General features: G+C 44.9%; 1 protein-coding gene across 2 annotated transcripts in view; it reads left to right on the plus strand.

Moving 5' to 3' along the window:
* large1 (LARGE xylosyl- and glucuronyltransferase 1) overlaps positions 1 to 27321 on the plus strand; it is a 65451-nt gene that overhangs the window by 20262 nt on the left and 17868 nt on the right. For both annotated transcript variants that reach the window (XM_048268574.1, XM_048268575.1), the window contains 4 exons: positions 4481 to 4794; positions 7589 to 7671; positions 14208 to 14331; positions 14561 to 14732. In XM_048268574.1, the coding sequence (XP_048124531.1) occupies positions 4481 to 4794; positions 7589 to 7671; positions 14208 to 14331; positions 14561 to 14732 (693 nt within the window). The remainder of the gene's footprint in view (positions 1 to 4480; positions 4795 to 7588; positions 7672 to 14207; positions 14332 to 14560; positions 14733 to 27321) is intronic.

Below are 27321 nucleotides of genomic sequence, written 5' to 3' on the forward strand. Positions count from 1 at the left end.
TTGCCATGGGTGCGCGTGCCACTTGATGTAAGGGATGGTGTGTTCACACCGGGCAGATGTCTCCTTGGCAACGTGGATGCGGGACGGCTGGACCATGAAAGACAACGGCAATTAAACCCACCTCACATGACTGCGTCTGACCGCCCAGAGACCAGCGCGTCCAACCAGCCCAACGACTCATGTGGTCAACCGGGCTGAGCCTTTCCAAATGTTTGGCTCTCAGGTTCTGGAACGGGCTCCGCAAATGTGTGCTGTGCAATCCTGATAAGTTCTGGTTTTATTGAATTCTTTTTTACCTTCCTGCTCTGGCTCATCTGCTCACAGCACAGGGAAGGACAGACATGCAAGCTTGCTCAGGCGGTTCATGGCAACAGCCTTGCACTTAGTGCATCTGGCTGTTTTCTAATGGCCTCTTTACATGCATACATAATTAAATACATATACCATGCATCCACTCTGTGCAGTATCCACCATTAGTTTATGGTGCTTCCCAAGGATTCCAGAGGGCCGCTCGTGACTGATGGTGCTGTTCCACAGAAATGCCCATGTCCTTAAGTGAAACAAATTTATGCTAATGGTGTCTACGTGACAGACACACTTTCATTTTGTAGTTCCCCATCAATATTGCCGATATTTCTGCTTCCCTTGTCTCCCATATGGGCGTACCATGCCTCTGCACCACCCCCCCCACCCCCCCCAACACCCTCAGAATCCAGCTTGTGAGATTTAATGCTTTATATTTCTACAAAACGAGAGCAAATCCAATCGCTTTTAAATCCATTAACTCGCCTTATCTCTTCCCGTTAGCTGATTTCAGGCTTTTCTTTTTTTTTCGTTTCCGTTTTCGTTTTTTGTTGCATGGCTGGGGGAACGTCCAGCCAAATTAAATGGCACGGGCCGTGCCGGAAGACCAGGTGCAACTGCTGCCCGGCCAATGCCAGGGCCAGGGCCAGCGACTGGGCCTCGCTAACAAACGCCTGCTCGGGCCAGTTCAGCGGGACTTAACCCAAAGCACGTCATTCCACAAATGAATCACAGCTTGGCCGAGGCGCACAGCAGAAGGTGCTCTGGCACTGCTGCCCGGACGGGACGGAGGATGTGGATCCTCTCGCCCACTGGTTCTTTTTTGGGGGAGGGGGCGTTGTGGGAAGGTGGGGGGGCAGATAGATGAATTTTGTGGAGCGCTGGAGGCATTAGTTTGAAAATGAAACAACACATGGCTTCACACATTTTGCCAGACTTAAGCAACATTCGTGCCGGTCTGTGCCCTGGTAGCAAAGCTTCACGCACATTGCCAATATCAATATGCCCAAATATGGCAGTGAGCAGTATTTTCTGTTCTTTTATTCTAAGACCCAAATAATGGGTCTTTTGACTACAGCCTGGCTTTTGCGTTGTGGACTGGAGATGCATTGATTCTGCAGATGAGCGTCACATAATGTGGGTGCTGTTGTGTATGAATGTCAGCCTAGGGACTTTGATAGCCTACTGTGATGTTGGTTGTGTGACTTTTGAATTTCCTCTCAGCATTTGTTCAAGGCCAATGCATGTGAAAGTATACATGAATACAAATACGAGCAACATACAACATATCAACAGATCATCAACATACGAAACCAAAATATCCATTTACATATGAAAAGGGAGCATACACTAGGCTTGAGTTTGCTTGCAATACTCTGCTTGAGTGTGAAGCATAAACATCAACTAGCGTATGGCTTGGGGAAGCCATCTACCTAATGTCTAGCAATGATTATGAAACAATAAACACACCACAAATCCTTTGCTGTGCCATTTTCGAGAGTGCATTGGAGGAAACCGGTCTCTCCTTTTGTTCTGCTTACAGAGTTGGCTACACTGCCTTATCTTGCTTTGTTTTTCTGTTTACATCGGTAACAGTGTTCTGTTTCTTGTGCTCAGCTTGTAAACGTATTTACTCGGGTACTGTAGATGTACTCAGTTCTTAGCTAACAAGAAATCTTAGGCAGTCTGTCGTCTCTCTGCCGGAAAAAAAGACTTTAGTGTGGGAGTCAGGACTCCATGCATGAAGAGTGCTAGCGCAAGAACAATAGAGAAGTAAAAACATAAGAGAACATGAGAAAGAACAAGCAAGATTGGAGAAGAAGTGTCACTGTTTATATAATGACTTACAATTCACAGTAAGAGTTCCATTAAAAACTGCAGAGTGAACAAATTCATCCGTGGACCTCCAGCTGTTCCTAGAACCCAACCCAAAGCAGTGGATAAAAAAAGTTTTTAAATGTTTGCAGCTCCCCAGGCAGTGTCGCTGAATAGTGGTCAGGGGACCTGTGCTGGACTTTCTCTATTGCTTTTAAAACGGCCGCTCTGGAGGGACGGAGGATGGAGCCTTCTCCGGTCCATGTGCTGGCTTGATCTATTCCTTGTTTCCTCCCCTGCTGCCTCTTGCTGAGGTCTTTGTCTGCGGAAGAAAAACACGATGTAATAAATGTCCGAAGTCCTGGTGGGTCTCACATTTTTTTCCCCCTCCATCTTTCTCTTATTATTTTTTTTTTTCCATTCTTCACATCTCTCCTGGGCAGAAACTGCAGGCAGATAGCGCCATGGGGTCTTGGTGTGTGTGTCTGTGTGTGTGTGTGTGTGTGTGTGTTTCTGTGGCCGGGGTGAGTGATGTCAGTATCATGGAGACCCATCCATTTCCTGGCTCTGATCAATACCAGCAATAACAGAACCGGCACTCTTTGCTTTTCTTGCTGTTGTTCGTGAATGTGTGCGTTTTCTTGTGTGGGACTCATAGGTGTGTGTCTGTGTGAGAGAGGGTGCATGTAGGTACAAGTCTGTGTGTGTGTGTGTGAGAGAGAGAGTTTGTGTGTGTATATCTACATCTGTGTGTATCTGTTTACATACAGGTATGCGTGTCTGTGTGTGTGTGTGTTTGTGTGTGTGTGTGTGTGTGTGTCTGTGTGTGTGTGCGTGTGTGTATGCGTGCGCATGTGTGTCTAAACATATGCATGGTGTTGTGCATTGACCCAGAGCCAACCCCTTGTGTCAGAAGCTGCAGAAGGAACTATCACTTTCTCTCTCTCTCTTTTTTTATCCTTTCACTCTCTTCAACCTTCACTTCCTTCCTTCCTTTTCATCCACCATCTCTTTCCTTTCTTCTCCTCCTTTATGTTCACTCCTCCTCCTCTTTTCAGCTTTTTCAGTAGGGAGAGAGGAAATTGACTCACTCTCTAAATTAGAGCTTGTAAATCTTTTTGTGCAGCGTGGCTACTGATTGAGCGATTACCAGACTGCAAGGGCATGGAAGGGACTCTGTTGGCCCATCAGACAGTTGTTAAAAGTCTACTGGCAGATGTTTTTTCACTCTCACTCTCTCCACAGTAGGGTAGTGGGGCTCGTCAACTCATCAGTGAGTGACTGGCAGCGTAACTCATTAGCCATCAGAGTGCGCTTGCTGAAACTTGGTGACCATGGTGCTGGCGGTGGTGTGTGTGTGTGTGTGTGTGTGTGTGTGGAGGATGTGAGGGACTCGTTATTGGTCCTGATGTTGCCAATATGACTCATGCTGAACATGGAGGACTAATAAAAGGCATGAGCAAGTTTCTCTCTCTCTTCCTCTCTCTCTCTCTCTCTCTCTCTCTCTCCTCTCTTCTCTGTCTATTTTCCTCTCTTCTTTCTCTCCTCTCTCTCTTTCTCACACACACACACACACACACACACACACACACACACTCGTGTTCACTCCCATTTTCTCCAACCCTCTCTTTCTTGCTCCATATTCTCTCTATCTCTCTCTCCCTTATTAATGTTGTTAGCACAGCATTTTCAGTGGCTCTGGTGCCGCGTGCACACTAAAGAGGCCCATCTCCACTCTCGCCATGCAAAAAGATTCAGTTTTTGATTGCCGTTGTCTTTTTCAATTAGCCCAGAGAGCCTGCGTGTAGTTCACAGTGCGTGCCACTGCCTGTGCAATTTATGCCACAGCTCTCGCCTCTTATTAGACAGGGCCTCTCCAACCCTTTTAAAAATAGACGTGGCACTTTGGGTGTGATGGTGTGCAGGGCTTATGCTCCTATGAAAGGCAGTTGTGATGTCTGTCTCTCACTTCTTTTCTCTGATTTGTTTAGAGATTTTGAGGGGCTGTTATTTCCACACAAACCTCTCTGTTTTTAGGCATTCTTCAGTCTTATTTATGCAACAGCAGCGCGAACAGATTTCTTCCATATTATGCTGGCTGAATTAGCCTGTCTGCTAACGCTGTTGTGGACAGGCTAAATGTGGTTGATTTGACTATTATGGCAATGCCTGGTCAATTACTGGACAAAGCCAAGAGGGCCACCATGACTGTTTGGGACATTCAGGCCATTTAGTATATCACACTCTTACTCATTACATCTGACTATGAATGTGCAAAATGTGCAGTTTGTTTTGTTCTGAATTGTCATCTCACTTGGAATTCATTTAGATTTCTTTCTTTCTTTGGCTCCTCCCTCTCTAGTGAGGCACCTCCCCCTGTCGCCCCTGGAGCCCCAGTCCTCCCCTCTGATTGGTGGAGGCGGGGAGCGGCAGGCGTTGGAGCTGCGCGTGCGCGAGGTGGAGGAGGAGAACCGCGCCCTGAGGAGAGAGCTCAGCCAGCCTCCCCACAGCCCCTCCCACCCGCACCAAACGGGCCACCATGGCAACCGTTCGTCCACACACTCCAACGAGGAAGGCACGGGCGACAACGAGAACCAGCGGGCCGCCGCTGCTGCTGCCGCCGGCGGCAGCAACGGTTCGGAGTGCGCGCAGCAACCTGTGGTTGATAAGTGTGAGGTGAGAATACACACTCAAATGCACGCACACACACATACACACACCAGGACCTAAACCTGAAACAAAACCGTTCAAAACCTTAACTCCACTTAAGTGAAACACAGAATATTTACCCCCACGACATCACAAAAGAGTGCACTGTTACCCATGAACCCATGTTACACATTCCAGCCTCAGTACTCTGCTGAATCTATACACCATTTAATCAATGTTTTTTTTTTCACTTTCACTTCAAATTATCTAACTGTACATGACATACAAGAGCAGCTCTCAAATCACACCTTCAAACAGACAAGAAGGAAAATGAAAACTATTAAGAGGTGCTTAATACATCTTATCGAGCATTATGTAACGGCCATAACAAGTGCCATTTCCTTGCCCTGTTCTGCTTGTCCTGTTATGGAGCCCAGAAGGGGATTTGCATTGTAGCATATTGGTGCTGCGAGAGGATGGGGCACCAGCTAATCAGGTCAAGGTCTGGCCTTATTAAAACTCCTTTGTGACTTCCATTAGCATGCTCTGCCGACCCAATTACTATGTCAGTGTGCAAATTAAATGTTAACTCTTTATGGTCCGATCTTCTCTCGCATGCTCTTGCACGAAGAACCAAAGAATGGCCATATAGACCCTTTCAAGAGAGTTCCATTATCAGCATCATAGTTGGCCCCACAAGACTTTCTTTTTTAACATTCCGTATGTTATCTTAATGCAGAGGAAGTAGATTGGGGCCCAAATAGAACGTTCAAGCATTGTTTTTGTTGTTATTGTTGAAAGGGTCTATACCCTGCTTTTCTACTATTTTATTGATCATCTGAGGTGTTGTGCTGCTGATGGCACAAAGCTTTTGTGAGTGTGACTGTAATGCTAATATGTCCATGAATTTTTGAACTAGCGTTAAGATATAAGCTTCAGATTTTCAGTGGCCTGACCATTTGTTTTTATGGCCACTTTTTGAAGAAATATTCTCCCCAACTCGCTCATCCCTCGTATAGTTTTTATGTGCCCAGATGTTGGCTGTGGGGAATAGATTTCATAGCCGCCATTAGGACACAAACAAGCAGCTTTTTAGAGGAGCCCCATCTTTCAAAGCAAACCCCCCCCTTCCTGCTCCCCCCCCCCCTTCTCTCCTCTTTTCTCCCCCCTCTTCCCTCTCCATCTCTTCCTCTCTCATGCCGGTTACCTCTAATCTCTCCAGTCTGATGCTCCAGTGACCACACAGCCCACTCTTATGAAATCAATACGGGGTGTGATTGAATGGCAGACCCAGAACCCAACCCACCCCCACCCCCACTCCATGGATTGGCAAGATCAACCCCGTTTGGGGGCTAGCATGAGCTTCTCGCAAGGCTGCCCCCACGTCTGGCGCTCTGGAGAAAGGAAGAGACATCCATTTACCACCTTCCATCCTTCTGTGTGTGGTTGTGGGGGATAGGTTTGAAGAGCAGTTGGAGTCCATGGGAAAGACAGGAAATGTTCCATAGCCCTCCCAGTGGTACTGATCCTAGGTCAGAGAATTTGACAAGTGTCAAACAGTGTCTCACAAAGTGTCAATTTGGTCTTCTTACAAAAATAACACCAAAAATTGGCTAACCACAGCTTTCCAACCATTATGCTGATTTGAGAATTTTCAGTCAGACGACACCTGTGGAGTCACTGTGCTCCAGTTCCGTTGCCTCGGGCCCTAGATTGGCACCAGAGTGGCTGGTGCTAGGTTATCTTGACCCCAAGGCACCCTGGGTGTTGTAGGCTGCAGAGGAGCAAGACACGCACTGCTGTTAGTCAGATGTGTCTGTCAGCTTTAAGACTGGAGGGCTCTAAGTGCTAGCCTGAGATTATATATCAGTCTACTCTGTTAGAATATAGATGTAATAATGTATTTTTTGTCAAAGATGTGACAAAAGATGTGTGATTTAACCCTGATATTTATTATAATGCCTTTTCAATTTTGTAGATATTTCACTGGACTCCATGATTTTGTGGAGCAGTGTTGGATCAGTCCAACAGGAAGTTGGTGTTGCATTGGTTTATTTAGCCTGAAGTGAAAGTCATTCACTCTGTGCTAATCCTGAAAAGCCCCGGTGCTCATAGGCCAGAACTACAATGTGTTACTCAATAGGTTTGAGAGCTAGTTAAGTGTAAAGGAATTATTATTATCATTGTATAACCATTTGTGTACGCAGAAATGTTGTTGTGCTGAGTTCTAAGAACAGAGAGTTCAAGTTAAGTGTGCACCCGGACTGAACCCTGTCTGTGTCTGTGTGTGGGTGAGAAAAGAGGAAGTCACCATGACGTGTTATGTCTTGCTTCCTATTTTCTGTCTGCATCTGTACAATAAAATACACAGCTTTTGGGCTGCAGGGTCAGAGACTGATGGTGAAGGGTATCATACCTTTCACTAGCACGCTCTCCTCGTGGTACCAGAGTATTGTGGGCAAACCCATACTACGTGTTGTGGTTCTTGTGTCTATATGTTGGGGTAAATTCCGTGACATTAAGTTACTGGGAGTGTTGGGTATCCCCATCCGTCTTTCTCTCTGTCTCGCCTTCCTCTCGCATCCTTCCCTTCCTCCTCTCTTGTCCTAATTTTCACCCTCTCTGAAGATCTCATTTTCTCTCTCACTCTCTTTTTCCCTCTCTCTCTAATGCTTTCTCTCTGTCTCGCCTTCCTCTCGCATCCTTCCCTTCCTCCTCTCTTGTCCTAATTTTCACCCTCTCTGATGATCTCATTTTCTCTCTCACTCTCTTTTTCCCTCTCTCTCTAATGCTTTCTCTCTTTCTCTTTCTCTCTTTGCAGACAATCCATGTGGCTATCGTGTGTGCGGGCTACAATGCTAGCAGGGACGTGGTGACGCTGGTCAAGTCGGTCCTGTTCCACCGGTAGGTTATGTTTTTTTTCTAACACATAACGATTGGTTCATTGACTCACTGTGCCAGTGATGATGTCTTACGTAGTTCATTCCACAGTCTGGTGTTTATCATTTCATTGTCTCCATAAATTTGCTCATCAATGTCAGCTGAATGTGTCCTAGGAACATTTCGGGCATTCTGACCAATCGGAACTGTAAGATTTTCTTATAGGGATGGGGCATTTCTGTCCATCAGACAGAAGTTAGAACTTCACATCACTTAGCAACGAGTGAACTTTTGTTTCAGGTAATTATTATGGAACAAATTATTGTGGTCTAAGTGTGTTGGTTGCTTTGTCACTGGCACTTTGTTATTGTTCATGTGATCCCCGCCTATCTCTTTCACTTTATTTTACTCCCGTCTAGAGAGAGGGCGAGAGCGAGAGCGAGAGAGAGAGAGAAGGTGAGGGAGCGAGAGCAAGAGAGAGAGAGACAGAGAGAGAGAGAGAGCTGTGCCACGCTGTTGTCCTTCTCTCCAATCTGAATATGCGGATCTCATGCCAGCCGCCTACTCCCTGTTGCCAGGCAACACCACCCCTATGAACTCTTGTGTTAAAATGGCCCTTAGCCCTCTCTCCCTCTTCAGTCCCATGCTCACCAGCCTCTGTTCCTTGTGCCCCTCGACATCCAAAAAAGAAAGGGATAGAGAGAGAGGGGGGGAAGAGAAGGGAAAGTGTGAGAGAGTGAACATCGGGAAGACAGCGCAAAGATATTGGCTGACATCAACGGAGGCAATTTTAACTTTGTCGGCTGAACAGACAACGGAGATTGATAAAATGCAAGCCACTCAGTTCTTTGCCCGCCATTTCCTTCATGGCCCTTTCATTTGCAGTCTGCAATAAAAAAAAATATATATCTGACACTCTGCACTCCCGAATCTCAGATTTGCAGCCACTCACAAAATTTCATTAAACAGTAATGCATTCATTTTGGTCAAACATGAACCATTACCCCCATAAACAGTTTATGCCTTTATGAACAGTGTAATAAATAGTTTATTACTCAGGTAATTACATGTGGCAGAAGATTTAGAGTGCGATAATGAGTCTAGATAATGAGCACGCAAGGACTGAAGCCCTTGATTAGTTGGCAAACTATTTCAGTGCTCAATAATGATTTCAATTTAGCAATTAGGAAACGAAGCGGACATAATGCTGACAGCCAAGCTTCAGAGAGTCTGTGTGCTTTTCCCAAATGAAACTTGGTGTGGAGAAAAGAGACCCTGCATGAGGCTACACTGTAATTTACTACAGCGTTATGCTGATATATGCTCTTTGTTTCACATGCAGTATATGTACAAAGGAAGGCATAATGCACACAGATTGCACTCTGATGTTTGTTTTCCCTTTTCCCCCTCACAAACTGAAACACTCTTTGTCTCTCTCTCTCTCCCTATTTCTTTCACTTTTGCTGTCTCTCTTTCACTCTCTCACTCACACACACACTCACAGTCAAATTAAATACCTTAAAAACCCACCTATACATATCTGAATAGGTAGAACGGTGCTGATTTTTTATAAGAGCCCTTGAAAGAAAAGAAAAACAGAACAACGAGCAAAAAAAGCAAAAAACAAAGAAACAAGCAGGCAAGAAACACTGCACTGAAATACTCTTTCTCTCTTTATCTCTCTCCCTTTTTCTCTCTCCCTTTTTCTTTCACTTTCTCTCTCTCGCCCTCTCTCTCTCTCTTTGACTCTCTCTCTTTCTGTCTCACACACACACACACACACACACACACACACACACACACACACACTCAGTCAAAATAAATACCTTAAAAACCCACCTATAAATATCTGAATAGGTAGAACGGTGCTGATTTTTTATAAGAGCCCTTGAAAGAAAAGAAAAACAGAACAACGAGCAAAAAAAGCAAAAAACAAAGAAACAAGCAGGCAAGAAACACTGCACTGAAATACTCTTTCTCTCTTTATCTCTCTCCCTTTTTCTTTCACTTTCTCTCTCTCTCTCTCTCTCTCTCTCTCTCTCTTTGACTCTCTCTCTTTCTGTCTCACACGCACACACACACACACACACACACACACACGCACTCAGTCAAAATAAATACCTTAAAAACGGTGGTAGAACGGTGCTGATTTCTAATAAGAGCCCTTAAAAAAAAAAAAAAAAAATAGAACAAGCAAAAAAACAAAACAAAGAAACAAGCAAACACTGCTCAAGCGCCCTGCTAGGAGGCCGAGGCTGTGGGCTATGCGTGAGAAATACCTCTGCTTGCACATTTCAAGTGCTTTGGTTGGGCTTTGTTTCCTGTCGCCAAATGAGTGCCAACCCAACAGGTAAGAGGGTGCTGACATTATTAGTACAACGTACAAGGCGCTTTCCCTTCTTCACCTGATTACCCAATGTGCACTGCGCCCTGGATGACTCACGACGGAGTGACCTATCCCTATGGTAACTGTCTCCTAGCTGCGTGGGTAATGATAACTGGCCCCAGGGTTCGGTATAATCAAATATTTCCCAGAATGTTTTGTCCTCTGTGCAATGCAACATCTTTGAGGAAGGCAAAACCGGTTTCTTTTACCTTTTATTTTCATGTGAAAATATGGGTCTAAGAGTCGCTGCTTGTGATTGAAGTGAAACGTGCCTGTATATACAACAGTGAAGTTCACCTGAAGCTTGTGTTCTTTTTTCGTACCGGTATTTCAGATGTGTGTGTCACTTGCTTTGGGATATCTGGAGTAAAATGAGTTTAGACTTTCTGGTTCTTCTGTTTAAAAGCTGTGTCCTTGGTAGAGCCTCTTGGCTGAACTTTGCACTTCTCTTTCCCTGATCAAAAGAAAAGACACATTGATGATTTGTACTGATAATGGGTGACCTAGGAAGGTGTAAAGAGAAATGATTGAAGTGGAGTGTTGCAGGTAATCATTATATTGTAACTTAAAGCTAGACAAGTATGGTTTTTGTATGTTTTGTTTGTTATAGCCAACATACTGTACATCCATCATTTCACAAGGTTAGCTTTATTTGTACCAATTGTACTGGTATTTGCAAAGCAAGTCTTTTTGCAGTTTTAGACAAAAAAAACTCTATAATGCCTCTTTAATCACCACAATCAGTTCTTTATTGCTGCCTGGATTGCCGTGTGCATGTGTCAGTTATATTCAGCTTGTTTGATTCCATTGTGGAGTGAGCCTGAAAGCGGTCTCAGGCCTCCTTTGTTGGTGTGCACCTGCAGCTGTTCAAACAAAATGGAGTCTTAATTACCGCCACAAGATAGGGAAACAAACCAGAGCTAAATGGAAGGTGGTGGTGGTGGTGGGGGGTACACGTTTGCCAAATTACCTCCCTCTTGAAAAAAAACAACTAAAAACATGCGGCTAATAGTGATCCAACACATGGCCTCCTGAACACGAGTTCCCATTTAAAATGGGGAGTGCTCAGGTTGTTCTCCTAGAGAGAAAGAGATTGTGTGTGAGAGAGAGAGAGAGAGAGCCAGGGCAGACGGTGACAGCAGGTTTAAATAAGACATCTCTGGTGTTGCAGAACTGCAATCTCGGGGCCAATTACCGCAGCCTATTGCTTTTCTTTGGTCGAGTCGGCACAGGGCCTCTGTGTCACTGTACGCGCACAGCTCTCTGTAAGGCCCACCGGTCTGTCTCTATCTGTACAGGGCTTCGGAGAGCAGGAGACATGACCCAGAAGGTCAACTCCACTCTCGCTTCAGGTGGGAAATGTCTAGACCCATGTAAACCTGCTGTTTTTCTTGTGCCTGTGACCTGTTCCTATCACAACATCTGTGCGTGTTTGTGTCGCTTGTGCCCGAGGTGGAGAGGGGAATGTGTCGTGGCGAGCTGGAGGTGAAGTGTGAAGTAAGGTTAAGGTGCTCGCATCATGCTGAGAGATGGTGGTTGAGCGGGGGGGTGAAGCTGCCATACTAACAAGGGCTGTTGGAGTTTTGTGTGTGTTTTCTGTACACAAAGAGTGGGAGATCAGCCATACTAACCAGGAAATGGTTTTGCCCAAAATAACCAGGAAATGGTTTTGCCGAAACTAACCAGGAAATGAGTTTACCCAGCGGCAGATTATGCATTGTCCTTAGTTTGCACAATCAGTTTAAAGGAAGACATAAAGGGAGACTTGGTAAATGAGAGAGACAAGAGAGAAAGATAGAGATAGAGAAAAAGAAAGCGATGTGACAGGAAAAAGGGAACACAAAAGGATGTGGGTGAGACGAGAATTTTCAAGCTCATTAAACTAATGACTAGAGAGATTGAGCCTCTGGCCAAATTTGCATCAGTTTGCCCTGATAACAGTGAGGGGTTGTGAAGCCTCTCTGCTGGGTGCCTTGTACCTGGGGCACAGAGGCTCATCTCCAACCTTACTGGAAATCCCAAACAGACAACCATGCGATGGGAATCAAACATGGCGAGCCAGCCGTAAGATCAGTCCAGCAAGGTGCAGGTTTATTGTCTTCGATGTTAGATGATTGTGTGTCGTCGTACATGTTGATGTGTACCCTGGAGGTACTATAAAGAACTGGAGAGAGGGAGTAAGTACCACACCCATTCATTTCAATGGTAGGCTAGCTACATGCTAGGCTAGCTACTCCAGCCAAAAAAAGTTTGAAATTCACCGCAGTCATCCTTTTCAAAATGGTGTTTCACGGGGCTCATTTCTGGCACCATTTAGAGTTCACCAATTAGGAGCCACCTTACAGATGGAGACAATGTAAAGTACATTGGTCCCTCAGTAGTGACACACACACACACACACACACACACGGATAAATAGCATAATGGTGTACAGTGTGTACCCAGTAGTATGCATAATCCTATAGTGTGACAGAAAGGTGGAGAGAGCTTGGTGTGTGGGTGTGGGTGCGTGTGTGTGTGTGTGCGCACGACAGGGTGCTGAGCCATTGTGAGCAGACGGGAGGCCCTCGGCAGTGCTAATTGCACTTTAAAGAGAGCGTCCAGGGCCCTCTGTGGTTTGTGACTGCCAGAGGTGGTTGCAACGCGGCAAGAACAAGAGCTGCGACTCTTTTCACTTTGTTCCGAGGACGAGGAAGAGGAGGAGGAGGTGACACAGCGCATCTCCGCGGCTCTTGTGTTTGGCTCGGGGACGGGTCAGAACATGATGAGTCATCGCTCTCTGTCCCCGTGGAGAGCTGACTGCTGACAGCAGTGTGGGTGTTTACAGTACAATATCAGCCGTACAGTCCTCCTTTTTCTCTTTGTCAGCTTGTTTTGGACGCCCTACAGGCAACAACGCTGCACATCAAGGAAGGAAAAATGTGCAGATCTACATTTCTACAGTGCTGCTTTGAAAGGTGTGATCTTTGTAATACCACGCATCCCATGCATTATGTATCAGCAAAATAGAGCGTGTGATAATACAAATATATGGCCATAATACCAAGGTAGTTTCAGCCTACTACCTGAGATAGTTAAAAGTCTCCAATAGAAATTTCCACAAGTATTGCCATAACATTAGGAATGTTCCACCCAAATGGACCAGTTGATATGGAATTAAACTATATATATATATATATATATATATATATATATATATATATAAATACTACACACTTCTGCATGTGTTGTCAAACCCCCTGAATGCCCCCCTCTAATTGACGAGCTGGCGTTCAAAGTGTAATTACCTGCCTGCTCACCCTTTCCATAACTAACGTGCCTCTTCCTACAAAGCAGAACAGCTTCTATACAGCAGCTTTTCATATTCGTTCTCATATTCGTTCTTTCTCAAACCACACAAAGGCCAGAGAACTGGATTTCAAGCTGTTTCAGGTCAGGAAATAGAAAATGTAGTGTTTAAAAAGGGAGACAAAAACCCCTGTCCTGCTTTGCCCTCAGTGTACTTCCGCACTGTGTTCTTTTCCCTCTGAAGGCTGAGCTGTTTTCAAGGACGGCCTCACATGCCTTTCGGATATTTTCTTTTAAATTTTGTTTTTTAAAAAATAGCTTAGTTTTGCTGTAAAACAGGAATTTAATTTGTTTGTTTGTGTGAGGTCACATGACTGCATACATTTGTTAGTGAACTACTGTAGGAACGCCACTGATTTCCTGTCCTATACCATATACCTTTGAGTACTCTGTGTGTGAGTAGATGTGTGAGTAGTAGAAAGTAAACTTTTTAGAAATTGAGACACTGATGATGTGCTAGGCCCCGAAACGTGCCTATTTTTGTTTCTCGTGGCCTGTAATGCTGGTTCTGCACTCGGAATACAATTTTGAACATCTTTCAGCCACTGAGGGTGGTCTCTACTTTCTACTACTTGACTGAACTTTTATTTTGGAGTTACGCACCAGGCGAAAACAAAACGATCAGATGAAAGGCGCAGATGCCACCTCTACCTAGTGGATGTGTGAGAACATGTGACCATATGTGCATACATATGTTTGAAATAGCCAGGGCAGATGCTCTGGAAGCCACTGATGTGCTGTCGTTTGCTGTGTGTTTGTGTCCATGCTGGAAAGAGCCAGAGTAGCCACTGATGTCCTGTCGTGTGTGTGTTTGCCCGTGTGACAGGCGCAACCCGCTGCACTTCCACTTCATCACGGACTCCATCGCCCAGCGCATCCTGGCCTCCCTCTTCCACACCTGGATGGTGCCGGCCGTGCGGGTGGACTTCTACGACGCCGATGAGCTGAAGGTGAGGGCAGTTTTTGGGAGGGATCACTGTAGGGTAGAATTGAAAATGAAAAACAATAGGTGGTTGTGAAGAATATCTTTGAATTTATCATGATCTTCAGCCCACTTACCCCCCGCCTCACTTTCTCTCTCTCTCTCAATCTCTCTCTCCCTCTTTGCCTCTCATTCTCTCCCCCCTCTTTCTCTCTCTCTCTCTCTTTCTCTATCCCTCTTTTTCCCTCCCACTCCAGTCTGAAGTGTCCTGGATCCCCAACAAGCACTACTCGGGCATCTATGGGCTCATGAAGCTGGTGCTGACCAAAGCGCTGCCCTCAGACCTCAAGCAGGTCATCGTGCTCGACACAGACATCACCTTCGCCACCGACATCGCCGAGCTTTGGGCCGTCTTTCACAAGTTCAAAGGTACATTTTCTCCGTCTGGCAAATCAGAATGACAACAACCAGTAGCACAGATAGCTTTTAAATCACACTAACCATTCAGAACACATGTCAGCTTGATTACAGTAGATTGATCTTTAACTCTGCTCTGAACAATACCGGTAGGAAATGCAAAGTGTTTTGCTTACAACAAGCTGTGTGTAATGGCTTCTCATTGGATTTGCTCAAGCACATACCTCTTACTTTGCTCGACGAGGGAGGGAGTCATAGAGAACGAGCGTTTGGGTCAATTGGGGGATGAGTTATACTCACTTCCTCAGAACTGTGGCAGAGTCCTTTGAGGCGTCTTCAAGTGTGCCGCTTCCTCCTCTAAGTGTTCTGTCAAGACTCGTTTGCTGATGCCTCTGATTCAGCCGAGCGCGGTTATGAGAGCGAATCAATCAGGTAGTGTGGGGTCTACAATAGGCATCACTGTTCTGTAATGTTTTCTTCTCTTCCCTTGTCTTCTCTCTCTTTCTCATTTTCTTCTCTTTCTCTCATCTCTCTTTTTTTTTTTTTTTCCTCTTCTCTGCATCTTTGCGCCTTTCTATCTCCCTGTTCCTTTTCTGTTGTTTGTCGGCTGGCTGGCTGGCTGGATGGATGGATGGGTGGGTGGGTGTTGGGTCAGGGGACTGGATCAATCTTAATTAGAAGATCATTCCTCGGGAGCCTGGTGGCCACTGTTCGCCACTCACGCCCACTCACCCAGCCCTCACGCTCTCCCTCCCTCCCTCAAGGTGAACCCAGAGGCAGTCCCCATTAGCCTGCTCAACACGCAGCTTTGCCCTCAATCATTACCTCCCTATCAACCACTCGCTCGCACTCGATGCTCTATGGTCTACAGCAGCCATCACCAAATGGCGGACCACGGTCCGAGTCCGGACCGTGACGTGATCCTATCCGGACCCAGACCATAATAGCCTAATTTAATTCACGTAAGATTTCAAAGCTGCGCTAAATGTTTCGTTGGTTAGGATAACAGCATTTACTTCAGGAGCTTCTGTGAATTCTGATAAAGTCAAGTCAGTGAGTAAAGTAGCCTACTATGGAGAAGAGACTGATAGCCTGAAACGAGCGAGGAGAGGAGACGGGAAGAGACGAGAAACAATCAGATGGATATCTAAGTTAATGATGAGTAAGTTATTTTCAAATCATCGATTGCTCAAAGAGGAGAAAGCTAGACAGCGAGAACAGAGCTTTATATAACGATACGGGGGCAATACCACACAAAACTGTCATGTCCGTGACGCCAACTAAATATGGATGTGACAGTTTTGCGCGGAATTGCCCTGGACCTCTTCTATATATTCTGAGACAGGCGATTTTAAGCGCCAATTTGAAGCACCTCTACTAGACAAAGCATATATTTTGAGCAAGCATAGGGTAGGCTAGGCCCATTCAACAGTGAACTGAGACCACAGAATATTTTACGATTTAAGAAGGCAATATGATTGATCCACCACAATCTAGTTAAGCCTACATGCATTCACTGCCCAACAACGTGATATTCCTGGGTTTCCAGGATTTCGGGTCAACATAAAAAAAAAAAAAAAAAAAAAACGCTGATTAATGGGTTCAAGGAACCAGCTGTGGAATATCCATCCTTGTCTCAGCTCAAATTTTATTTTAAGTTCACGTTAAGATCTTAAAAATAGCCAAGGCTAGGCCTACTCAGTTTTTCTCCCCAATTAGGCTACTCTTATCTTGCCTTATTTCTCCTCATTACAGTGCATGAAAATGCACTGTACTGTTCTTCCTAGGCTTCTTCTTCTTCTTCTTCTTCTAACGCATTTAATGCAGCTTCAACCGTTTAACGTAGAAACTTCATTCAAACTATGTTACGTAGGTCTTACTTAGGACAAGAGTGCTATGTATTTTTACTTTTTAAACAATTAAAAACTACTCAAAATTTCCCCATTGACTTAACATTGGGCCTTTATGACATCACAGCAATTAGAATCCTATGGCAGGTGTTCAGGCCACCTGGATCAACTGCCAGTCTCAGGCTTTAAGCATACAAACTGGCCCTATTAAGACTACACATCCTGTTCAACTGCTTCCTCTGCCATAAACTGTTTCAAAATAAGAGTTCTCACTACAATATTTCACCAGAGCCCGTCTACGGAGAGCCTGGCCACTCCGTATTAAGTCCCATTGTACCGAATTTTGGTTGCAGTTCCACCAGATTTCCACTGGGGGCGATCGCCATGAGTGCAGAATGAATGGGAGTCAATGGAGCTAGACTGCTAAATTTGTCTCTTTCACCTGATTGTCGTTGATAAATCTCAGATTTGATTATAGTTTGTATAACTTCAACATGGGTTATAGGTCAAAAGTTGAATGAACGAGTACTTATGTCCTTTTGATTTCTTACAGTTTGGGTTGTTGTTGCCCATAACACGCTAGCATTGTGCTAATGAGTGACATCATTGACACGTTTGAAAGGCTTTTTAGAACAATTAAGTGACTTTAAAATATATAATACTCCACCAAGTGTATTTTCTTTGCCTCCCCTTTCGAATACAATATTCAAATTACTTGAAAAAAAATTATATCCCGAGAAAAGTGGATTTTGAGGGGTACAGCTCCATAGACCTCCATGCATTCTAGACTCGTGGACGAGCGCCCTCATGTGGAACCACAGAAGGAACTGCAACCAGTTCAGAAACCGGAAGTTTTCCGAGAGTGGCAGTTCTCCCCTTATTAGACATTCTCTGATTTCACTGTTAAACAATTTAACCCTTTAAACTACTGAACTTTTTAACTGTTCAGCCATTGTAACTGTTACTTGTCATCAACTATGACTCCTACCCACTGTAGCTAGTTAGCATGGTTAGCATAGTTAGCATGATAACATTGTTAACATTGTTAGCATTTTTAACAAAACAGCTAAAAATGATTAGCTAAGTTAGCTAAGTAACATGGTTAGCATAGTTAGCATGCTAGCATGTTGGCATGCTAGTTAGCATAGTTAGCATAACTGCAAAAAATGATTAACTAAGTTAGCTAAGTAACATGGTTAGCATGCTAACATGTTAGTTAACATTTTTAGCAAAACTGCTAAAAATGATTGGCTAAGTTAGCAAAGTAACATGGTTAGCATAGTTAGCATGCTAGCATATTAACATGCTAGTTAGCATTTTTAGCAAGACTGCTAAAAATGATTGGCTAAGTTAGCTAAGTAACATGGTTAGCATAGTTAGCATGCTAGCATGTTAGCATACCAGTTAGCATAACTGCTAAAAATGATTAACTAAGTTAGCTAAGTAACATGGTTAGCATGCTAGCATACTAGCATGCTAGTTAGCATTTTTAGCAAAACTGCTAAAAATGATTAGCTAAGTTAGCTAAGTAACATGGTCAACATAGTTAGCATGCTAGCATGCTAGTTAACATAGTTAGCATAACTGCTAAAAATGATTAGCTAGGTTAACTAAGTAACATGGTTAACATAGTTAGCATGTTAGCATGCTAGTTAGAATAGTTAGCATAACTGCTAAAAATGATTAGCTAAGTCACATGGTTAACATAGTTAGCATGTTAGCATGCTAGTTAGCATAGTTAACATAACTACTAAAATGATTAGCTAGGTTAGCTAAGTCACATGGTTAGCATAGTTAGCATTATTATCTTTAACATAGTTAGCATAACTGCTAGCAAACATTAGAGCCATTCCAAGTGTCAGTTATCGTCAACTATCTACCTAAATAATTTAACCATTTAAACTATCCACCTATTTAACTGTTCAGTCATTCCAACTATATTAAACCTCATCTACCTAGCAACCAATATAGTTTGTTTTTACTCTGTATGATATTTTACATCATATTTTTGCATTTTCATGGACTGTATTTCCTTCAGGAAATGCTTTTCTAGTTTTGAATGTTGCCATATTTTATTTCACATTAAACATTAGGCCTAGGCCTACAATATTATATTTCTTGAATTTCCCCTTGGGGATCAATAAAGTATCTATCTATCTATCTATCTATCTATCTATCTATCTATCTATCTATCTATCTACAACTAGGCTCCATCCATCCATCCTAATATTATACATACATACATACATACATACATATACATAGCCTAAACACGCACGTTAAACATTATGATGCTACGGACCTTTGCTTGAGGAAATTTTCCGTAACTGGACCTCGCTGAAGATTAATTGAATACCCCTGGTCTACAGTCTATGGTCTACAGTCTGTGCTCTATAATCTATGCTCCATGATCTATGGTCTACAGTCGCTCTATCTATACTCTATGCATAGACCGTAGAGCATAAACCATAGAGCATAGACCATAGAGCATAGGCCATAGATTGTGAGAGTCTATGGTCTATGCTCTATGCTCTGGTCTATGGTCTATGCTCGATGGTCTATGCTCTATGGTCTATGCTTGTGCATCACTCAGGATAAAAGCGTCTCTACCAAAAGAAAAGATGTAAATGGCTGAGCGGGTCAGTTTGTTTTTCCAGCATTAGAAACATATGAGATTGGAAGAAGAACACACACTCCTTTTTTCTGTCTCTCTTTCTCTTCCTCTGGTTTGACAGGTGGAATTCAAAGTGTTGGGTAGAGCAGAACAGCCGTAGTTGAAGTGTTGTGAGCTGGCGGTAGCTCAAAGGCTCGGGCTTGTTTTTTTGTTGTGGTTGTAAATGCTCACTGGCGTTCACATTTTCATGTGTACACACACACACACACACACACACGCATAAACACACGCGCTTATGCAGACCAACATTCAGACCAACATTCAGACAAACATCCAGAAACACATACCACATACATACATACACACACACACACAAACAAGACTCTGCAGTTGCTTACTGCTGACGGACCCCTGCTGGGCCCCTTGCTTGCTGTCTGCCTGCCTTTCAAACGCCTGATCTAAGTGTTTACCCCGTTCCCATCATGCAGTGCAGCCCACACAAACATGAGACGCAGGAGGCGAGCGCTGGTGCTGGTGCAGACGTCGTCGTCTGCGGATCAACTCTCGGCAAGCGATAATGTGTTTGTGTCTGGGCTTGTTTTTGTTTACTTTCGGGTTTAATGCTGAAACTTCTGCAGTCAGATGATGAAACCTTTCCCACCCGAACACATCCTTTGCCCTTCATTTCGTGTGTGTATGTGTGTGTGTGTGTGTGTGTGTTGTATGCGTGTTTGTGCATAAATTTGTATGTTACTGTCCGTATGCATGGGTTTTTAAACAGGGAAAATCGAGATGGAAAGGGTAATATGTTGAGTAGATCATCTCAGAGTGAATTAATTTCATTAATTTGCTGTACTGATTCAGATACGGATGCTGATGCTCGATAAAAACTCTCTGAGCACTCTGACAGAAATGTTATTTCCTGAAAAAGTCCCCCCCACTAGGGATGTAACGATTACCGGTATAATGGTAAACTGATAAAAATGTTGACGTTGTTGTTGATGTTGTGATAATGGTAAACTGTTGATGTTGTGATGATGGTAAACTGATAAAAATGTTGACGATAACAATTACTGTTTTCATTTCAAATATCATGATTATCACTGTTTATTACCGCGGTGTGGAAACCGTGTGTTTAATCTTTCCCAGCTTCATCCAAACCTGATTTTGACATACAGTAGGCCTGGTACAATGAAACAAAACTGGTACCCTACTGATTCTGTTGTCTAATTGATGGTTTTAACTATGATTCGGATTAGGCTACACCTGATTTTAAAAGGCGGAACATTTTCACCGCAAAATGTGCAGTGTATCATGTAGCCACTCTGCGTCTTTTTATGTTCACGTCCACATTAAATCCATTCCACTCACGTTATCAGGAGAATACAGTAGCCTAAAGTTTTATTTTGAACGCTTACTTTGGTCTCTCTCATTAGATCCAAATAACAGAAATAGCAAACTCCAAGTTATGGTAGGGTAAGTTAAGCTATAAGCACATAGCCAATTAAACATAACCAAGAAAAAAGTGAACAGGAAACTTTTTTGAAACTATTTCAGCTTGTGTAGGCCTATCAGTGCTTTCTGAACATATTGAACACACTTTTAGAAATACCGTGATAATACCGAAAACCGTGATAATTTAGGTCACTATAACCGTGAGGTTAATTTTTCATACCGTTACATCCCTACCCCCTTCCTCACACACACACTTTCACTCTTGATCACCCTCTTCTCCTCTCCTACATCACCTTGTGGCGGTTTAGGGGGGAGTTGTTTTTCTGGTTTGGATACGCCCCACTCCTCTCTCTCTCCTCTCCTCTCTCTCTATTCCTCAATTCCCCCTGGGTGGTTCCCCATCAAACAAAGCAGTGAGGAGAGGAGAGGAGGCCCCGCGTCTCTAGTCTTTTATTGTTGTTGTTTTCTCTTTTGTTTATTTTGTCTTGACTTTGTTTGTTCACACACGTGCGACGCCACAAGGGAAGACAGTTAGTTCAAGTAATTAGCTTTGAGCGTGACTTCCTGTTTGCACACCGCTGTTCATCTCTCAACCCACCTCCTGTTCTGAATGACTCGAGTGTCAGTGGGGGGTGTGTGGGATTCTCTCTCTCTCTCTCTCTCTCTCACTCACACACACACACACACACACACACACACAGACAGACAGAGATGGGAGGAGAGGAAGCAAAGGCTGAGTGTGTGTTATTGTGTAGAATATGTGTTGAATGAGTAAATGGTAGGTGGGGGGCACTGTCAGGGTGCAGGGAGCTCAGCATGGGGTTGACCTTGTTCATCATCACAGGCTGATGGGAGGTGCTGTGTTGCTGCTCTACATGCAAACTCTCTCTCACACACACACACACACACACACACACACACACACACACACTCACACATACACACAAGAGATATGACAACCCAACCCACACACTCACGCATATACATTCACTCACAGACACACCTATTCAACTCGGCTACACCACTATACACATTCAAACCCACACACACACACACACACACACACACATAGAGGCACCCAAGGTACCAGGTGGCCCTGGAAACAGCAGTATAGTGAGTTAGCATCGCCTCCTTTTTTGTTCCCTTTCCTTTTTCATTATTCTATCCCCACCACACACACACACTCACACACACACACACACCCCTCCTACACACACACAAACACACACACTCTCTCTCTACACACACACAACACTGACCTGATTAATGGGCAGCAGCGGGTCTTGGAGGACGAGCCCGAGACGGGGTGAGGGAGAGAGATAGACTCGGTCATCAGCTTGTGGATGTAAACCTTACCGACCATCTCCCAGTTGTAGCTCTCAGCCCATCAAAGTTTTAGCACCACTGTCAGTAGGGCTGGAGGTGACTGTGGGGTGCTGAATGTTAAAGTGCTACTCGCCGAGGTGTGTGTGTGTGTGTGTGTGTGTGTGTGTGAGAGGGGAAGAGGGGAAGAGAAGATAAAAAAAAGCAGAAAAGTTTGTGGAGGACACATTTTAACAGACTCTGCCTGGCCACAGAGTAGTGTTGTGAATCATGGTGCCATCAGGCACTTTGTGGCCGCCACCAAAGAAGTGGAGAGAGAGAGAGAGAGAGAGAGAGAGAGAGAGAGAGAGAGAGAGAGAGAGAGATTTTTTTTTTTTGTATGGACGGACATCCCTACTGCCTCAGGAACGCAGGAGCTGGAACATTTCAGAGTGGCAAAGTGCCTGCATCATCAGTGTGGCATTGGAGAAAGTTTGACCAGTCTGTAACTAAGTTTGTCAAGTTTAAGATCAATGGACTTCTTGCATTTGTACTTGCAGATGATGATGTTCTTTGAGTCTGGGTTAGGGTTCGATTTAGTGTTCAAAATATGCAGTGATACATGTTTGCTTGGAAAGTAGACCGTAATATTTTTTAGTTTTGCAAGTAGTATACTCCTGTAATTGGAACACTCAATATTTAAATGTAGCAGGTTTGAAATGGATGGGCAGGAGGGAATTCTGTCTGTGTCGCACCAGAGGCAGACTGCCTTAGTAGTACAGGAGAGTGCTTCTCCTCCCTCCACCCACGCGCTGCATCCTGAGCCCTGCTTTGCCCTCTGCTCCACACAGCATCCACCACGGGCCTCCGTCACCTCCCCGTCATCTACCCTACTGGGCCAGCGTGGAGCGAATGATTGATGTGCCGCTGCAATCTTACCTGCGGCGTCTCCTTTGAATCCCCTACCTTCCCTTAATCATAACCCCCGTGTCCTCTTTCCTTCTCATCCTACTCCTCCTCTTCTCTCTCCTCCTCTATTCTCCTCACCTCTCCTCCCTCGATCTTTCTCCTGGCTCTGGTCCTGGGTGCTGTCTCTAGGCGTCGGCTTTTAGTGCAGTCACCGTGAAAGTGTGTGGGTGGTGGGGTAGATAAGAAGAGAAGAGAGAGTGTGTGTGTGTGCGTGTGTGTGTGTCCATGTCCATGTCCGTGTGTGCGTGTGTCTGTATCCGTGTCTGTGTTTCGCACCTCCGAGTATGATGACTGTGTGAGTCCTTGGCTGAATTCCAGGAGTGTGCAAAACATGTGGGCATGTTGAAGGAGGGTCGTGGTCAACGGGAGTTTATCATGGCTGCGCAGAAGTTTACTTACACATTCCCCCTCTTCTCTCTCCCTCTTTCTCTTTCTCTCTCTCTCTCTCACTCTCTCCCTCTCTCTCTCACTCTCTCCTCTGTCTCTCTTTCTCATTTGCATTTCACTTTTGTCTCTCCCAGCCCCTCCGTGTCCACTGTAGTTTAATGTAGTGTTAAAACTCCAAACTGCCAGTCACATGAATATAGAATAGGGCACCATGCCCTCCGACCATTTCCACAGCAGCCCTGTCCTCCCTCCTCTTCTCCTCCTCTCCTCCTCCTCTCCTCTTCTCCTGCTCTCCTCTCCTCCTCCTCTCCTCTTCTCCTCTTCTCCTGCTCTCCTCTCCTCTCCTCTTCTCCTCCTCTTCTCATCCTCTTCTCCTGCTCTCCTCTCCTTCTCCTCTTCTCATCCTCTTCTCCTGCTCTCCTCTCCTCCTTCTCCTCTTCTCATCCTCTTCTCCTGCTCTCCTCTCCTCCTCTCTCTTCTCCTCCTCTTCTCCTCCTCTTCTCCTTCTCTTCTCCTCTTCTCCTGCTCTCCTCCCTCTTCTTCTCCTCTTCTCATCCTCTTCTCCTGCTCTCCTCTCCTCTTCCTCTCCTCTTCTCCTCTTCCATCTCTCCTCCTGCTCTCCTCTCCTCCTCTCCTGCTCTCCTCTCCTCTTCCTCTCCTCTTCTCCTCTTCTCATCCTCTTCTCCTGCTCTCCTCTTCTCCTGCTCTCCTCTCCTCTTCCTCTCCTCTTCTCCTCTTCTCATCCTCTTCTCCTGCTCTCCTCTCCTCCTCTGCTCTCCTCTCCTCTTCCTCTCCTCTTCTCCTCTTCTCATCCTCTTCTCCTGCTCTCCTCTCCTCTTCCTCTCCTCTTCTCCTCTTCTCCTGCTCTCCTCCTCTCCTCTTCCTCTCCTCTTCTCATCCTCTCCTCCTGCTCTCCTCTCCTCCTCTCCTCTTCTCCTGCTCTCCTCTCCTCTTCCTCTCCTCTTCTCCTCTTCTCTCCTCTTCTGCTCTCCTCTCCTCTTCCTCTCCTCTTCTCCTCTTCTCCTGCTCTCCTCTCCTCCTCCTCTTTAATATCCTCTGGTCCCTTTTCTTTTCCTTTTCCTTCATTTCTATCACCTCAAATAATTGATTTTATCCATCAATGCATGAAGAGGTTGTGTCCAACAGAGCTGCTACTTGCTGTGCATCATATGTCATTTCATAATATAATGCAGTGTAGATGTGAGTTTCTAATTACCGAGATGGCGCTATGTCTTGCCACAGTGATCTGGTAGATTACTGTTCACACATTTTGGATCTATGGCCACTTTCCTCCCATGCACTCTTGAATGACCACCAAGCCTGTGAATAACTCACCCAGCCTGTGGCACCTCTATTTACACCTATTTGTAAAGCACAGTTTCAGTCATTACGCTTTTACGGCTTTGCGCCGTAAAAGAAACGGGGAGCCCTTATCACCCCTCCCCAGGTGAGGGAGTGGACGCACCAGCAGGTTTTTATTGTGGCTGAACAGTCCGCCCCCCCCCCCCCTTAAGCGTTCTCCGGTAAACTGATGACTCCGAGGATGCTTCTCAACTTTTCAACGCCAGCTGCTTCTCGACTTCCAACTTTTGCTCTCACAGGGCCTGAGAAAAGTGGGCCCAGGTGCAGACTGAGTCCAGACAATCAAATTGTGTTTTGGTTTCCGCTATTTATTGTGGGAAGTGAGATTTGAGGTAGGGAGGGAGGAGGGGGGGGGGGTGAGTGGACGTATCTCGGTTGGATGGCTCAGTATATAGACGGGATCTTTTAACATGTCTGCAGGAGAGCATGAGATTTCTCGCTGATGTGATGCAAGTGTGTTTGTGTGTGTGTGTGTGTGTGTGTGTGTGTGTACAAGGGGGATGAGATTTTGATTATGTTAGAACAGATATGCAATGGTATCTGCCACAGGGTCCAGAGTAGCCGAGGAGATCAATAATGTAAGACTTTGTGGAGAGAGGGAGAGAGAAGTAGAGGGGGAGAGCGAGGGATAAAGAGAGAGATGAAGACAAAGACATAGAGCAAAATGTAAAACGAGACGGATAGAAAGACAAGGAGAGTGTGAGATCAAGGTGGGGGGGGGGGTTGTGCGGTAAACAACAAGTGGAGATGGCAGAGTGAGTGAGATAAAGAGAGTAAGAGGGGGGGCTTTAGGGGGATCCGTGCTGTGCTGTGAGTGAGGCATTGTGGGATAGGCCTCCGCTCTTGTCTCTGACTAAATAAACAAGTGTTTGTGGAGACTGTACCCGCTCTGCACAAGTGGTGCCTGATAGCAGGCAACATGATGTCAGTTCAGTGCAGTCCCCCACTCAAGCTGACGGCCTGCTAAGAGCCTGATGTACAGTATGGGACTCTAATGGACCATGTGTGTGTATGTGTCTGTGTCTCAAAGCGCCTATTAGGCAGAGTCTGGTAATGTGGTATTATGGTGTCCTATGTGTGACCTAACTCTCCCACAGTGGCAGTTTCACATTTCTGAACAGGGCGGAAGATATTATACCTCAGCTTAAATACACTAGTGTGTGTGTCTCTTTTCTTTCTTTCACACACACACACACACACACACACACACACACACACACACACATTTACTCACTCCCACTTGCTCACACACACACACACACACTCACTCCCAGTCTCTCACACACACACAAACACACGTGAGGGGGGCCATGACTCACCCCCACACACACACAAAAACTCGTCTAGCCCCATTTCAAGACCGAGGAGGATGAATAAGAGTGGACTTCACAAAGAGCTGATTGGGCTCCATGGCATCGGTGTGGTGGGTAGCCCGACTACGCAAGTCTGTCTCTCTGAATGCCATCCACAGCCAGCCTCAATGAGCGTGCCGGATCAGGTGCGGCCAGAGAATACTGTCGAGGCGGTCGCCAAGAGAGACCAGAGAATACCGACGAGGCGGTCGCCAAAAGAGGCGCCACGTTTGTGTTTGTCCAGACTGCACAGCAGGGGCGGCTCTTCTGTTACATGAGCATGGTTTGCATTTGTTTGGAATGAATAATGGAATGATGGCTTTGACCATTCTACAGCAGTGAGCAGTGTGTGTGTGTGTGTGTGTGTGTGTGTGTGTGTGTGTGTGTGTGTGTGTGTGTGCAGCTTGAGTTTGAGAGGGGGGTGAGAAAGAGAGAAGAGGCAAGTTTATGTATATATTGCACAATTCATATGCACTGGCAATCCAGATGAAAATTGTATGAACATAAAAGAACTTGAAGAAAGTTAAAGAAAGATATTATTTAAGGACACTGAAAAGTAAGTGTTAGATAACCTTAAAAAACATAGAAACAAATAGGAACAAAGAAAATTTTGTATGTATAGTGCATTTGTACATGTAGAAAAGTGGAAAATTGAAGCTTTTTGAAGAAATGAGAGAGAGTGAGAGAAAAAACATTGCACCTTTCAAAGCTTTTGGATAACCTCATCCATTCAACTCTGACGCTTTGAGTGCAGCAAGCGCTATTGAGCTATTACCTTGTTTTCTTTGGAGAAGTTGGAATAGTTTCGGAAAGTTGAAGAAACTCAAACATGCTGACAGCTGCAACAGCTGAACGAACGCTGACATTGAGCTTCCACAGCATCAGTCATCCTGCTCAACCTTCCGCCCTGTTGCGTGATCAATTTCAAAAAAAAGTCTGAAGTTTCAAACCAATTAACATCAGGTCACAGAGCACCTCCGCAGAGAGCGGCACTGATTTAAACGCGCTGAAACATTCAATCTGAAATGAAACGAAAAGGGACGGCCCTAAAAACTCCTAAATAGAAACCAAGCTTGGTGAACTGAATTTCCTTCTCAATGGAGGCCTCCTTCAATGAGCTGTTTAGCAGGCCGAGAAGTTTTTCTTCGCATGGGATCTGTTCCAGTCTGGTTCAAAGAAAGTGCAAAGGTCCTTCAGAAGGCCTTTTCTCCCCTCTCAACCACTCAACAATGGCTTGGACAGTCACACAGTGTAGATACTCCCTTAAAGGAAAATTCCGGTATTTAGCACTTTGAGTTAAACTTTACGTT

Source organism: Alosa alosa, chromosome 17 (genome assembly GCF_017589495.1).
Source record: "Alosa alosa isolate M-15738 ecotype Scorff River chromosome 17, AALO_Geno_1.1, whole genome shotgun sequence".
NCBI classification, from domain to species: domain Eukaryota; kingdom Metazoa; phylum Chordata; class Actinopteri; order Clupeiformes; family Clupeidae; genus Alosa; species Alosa alosa.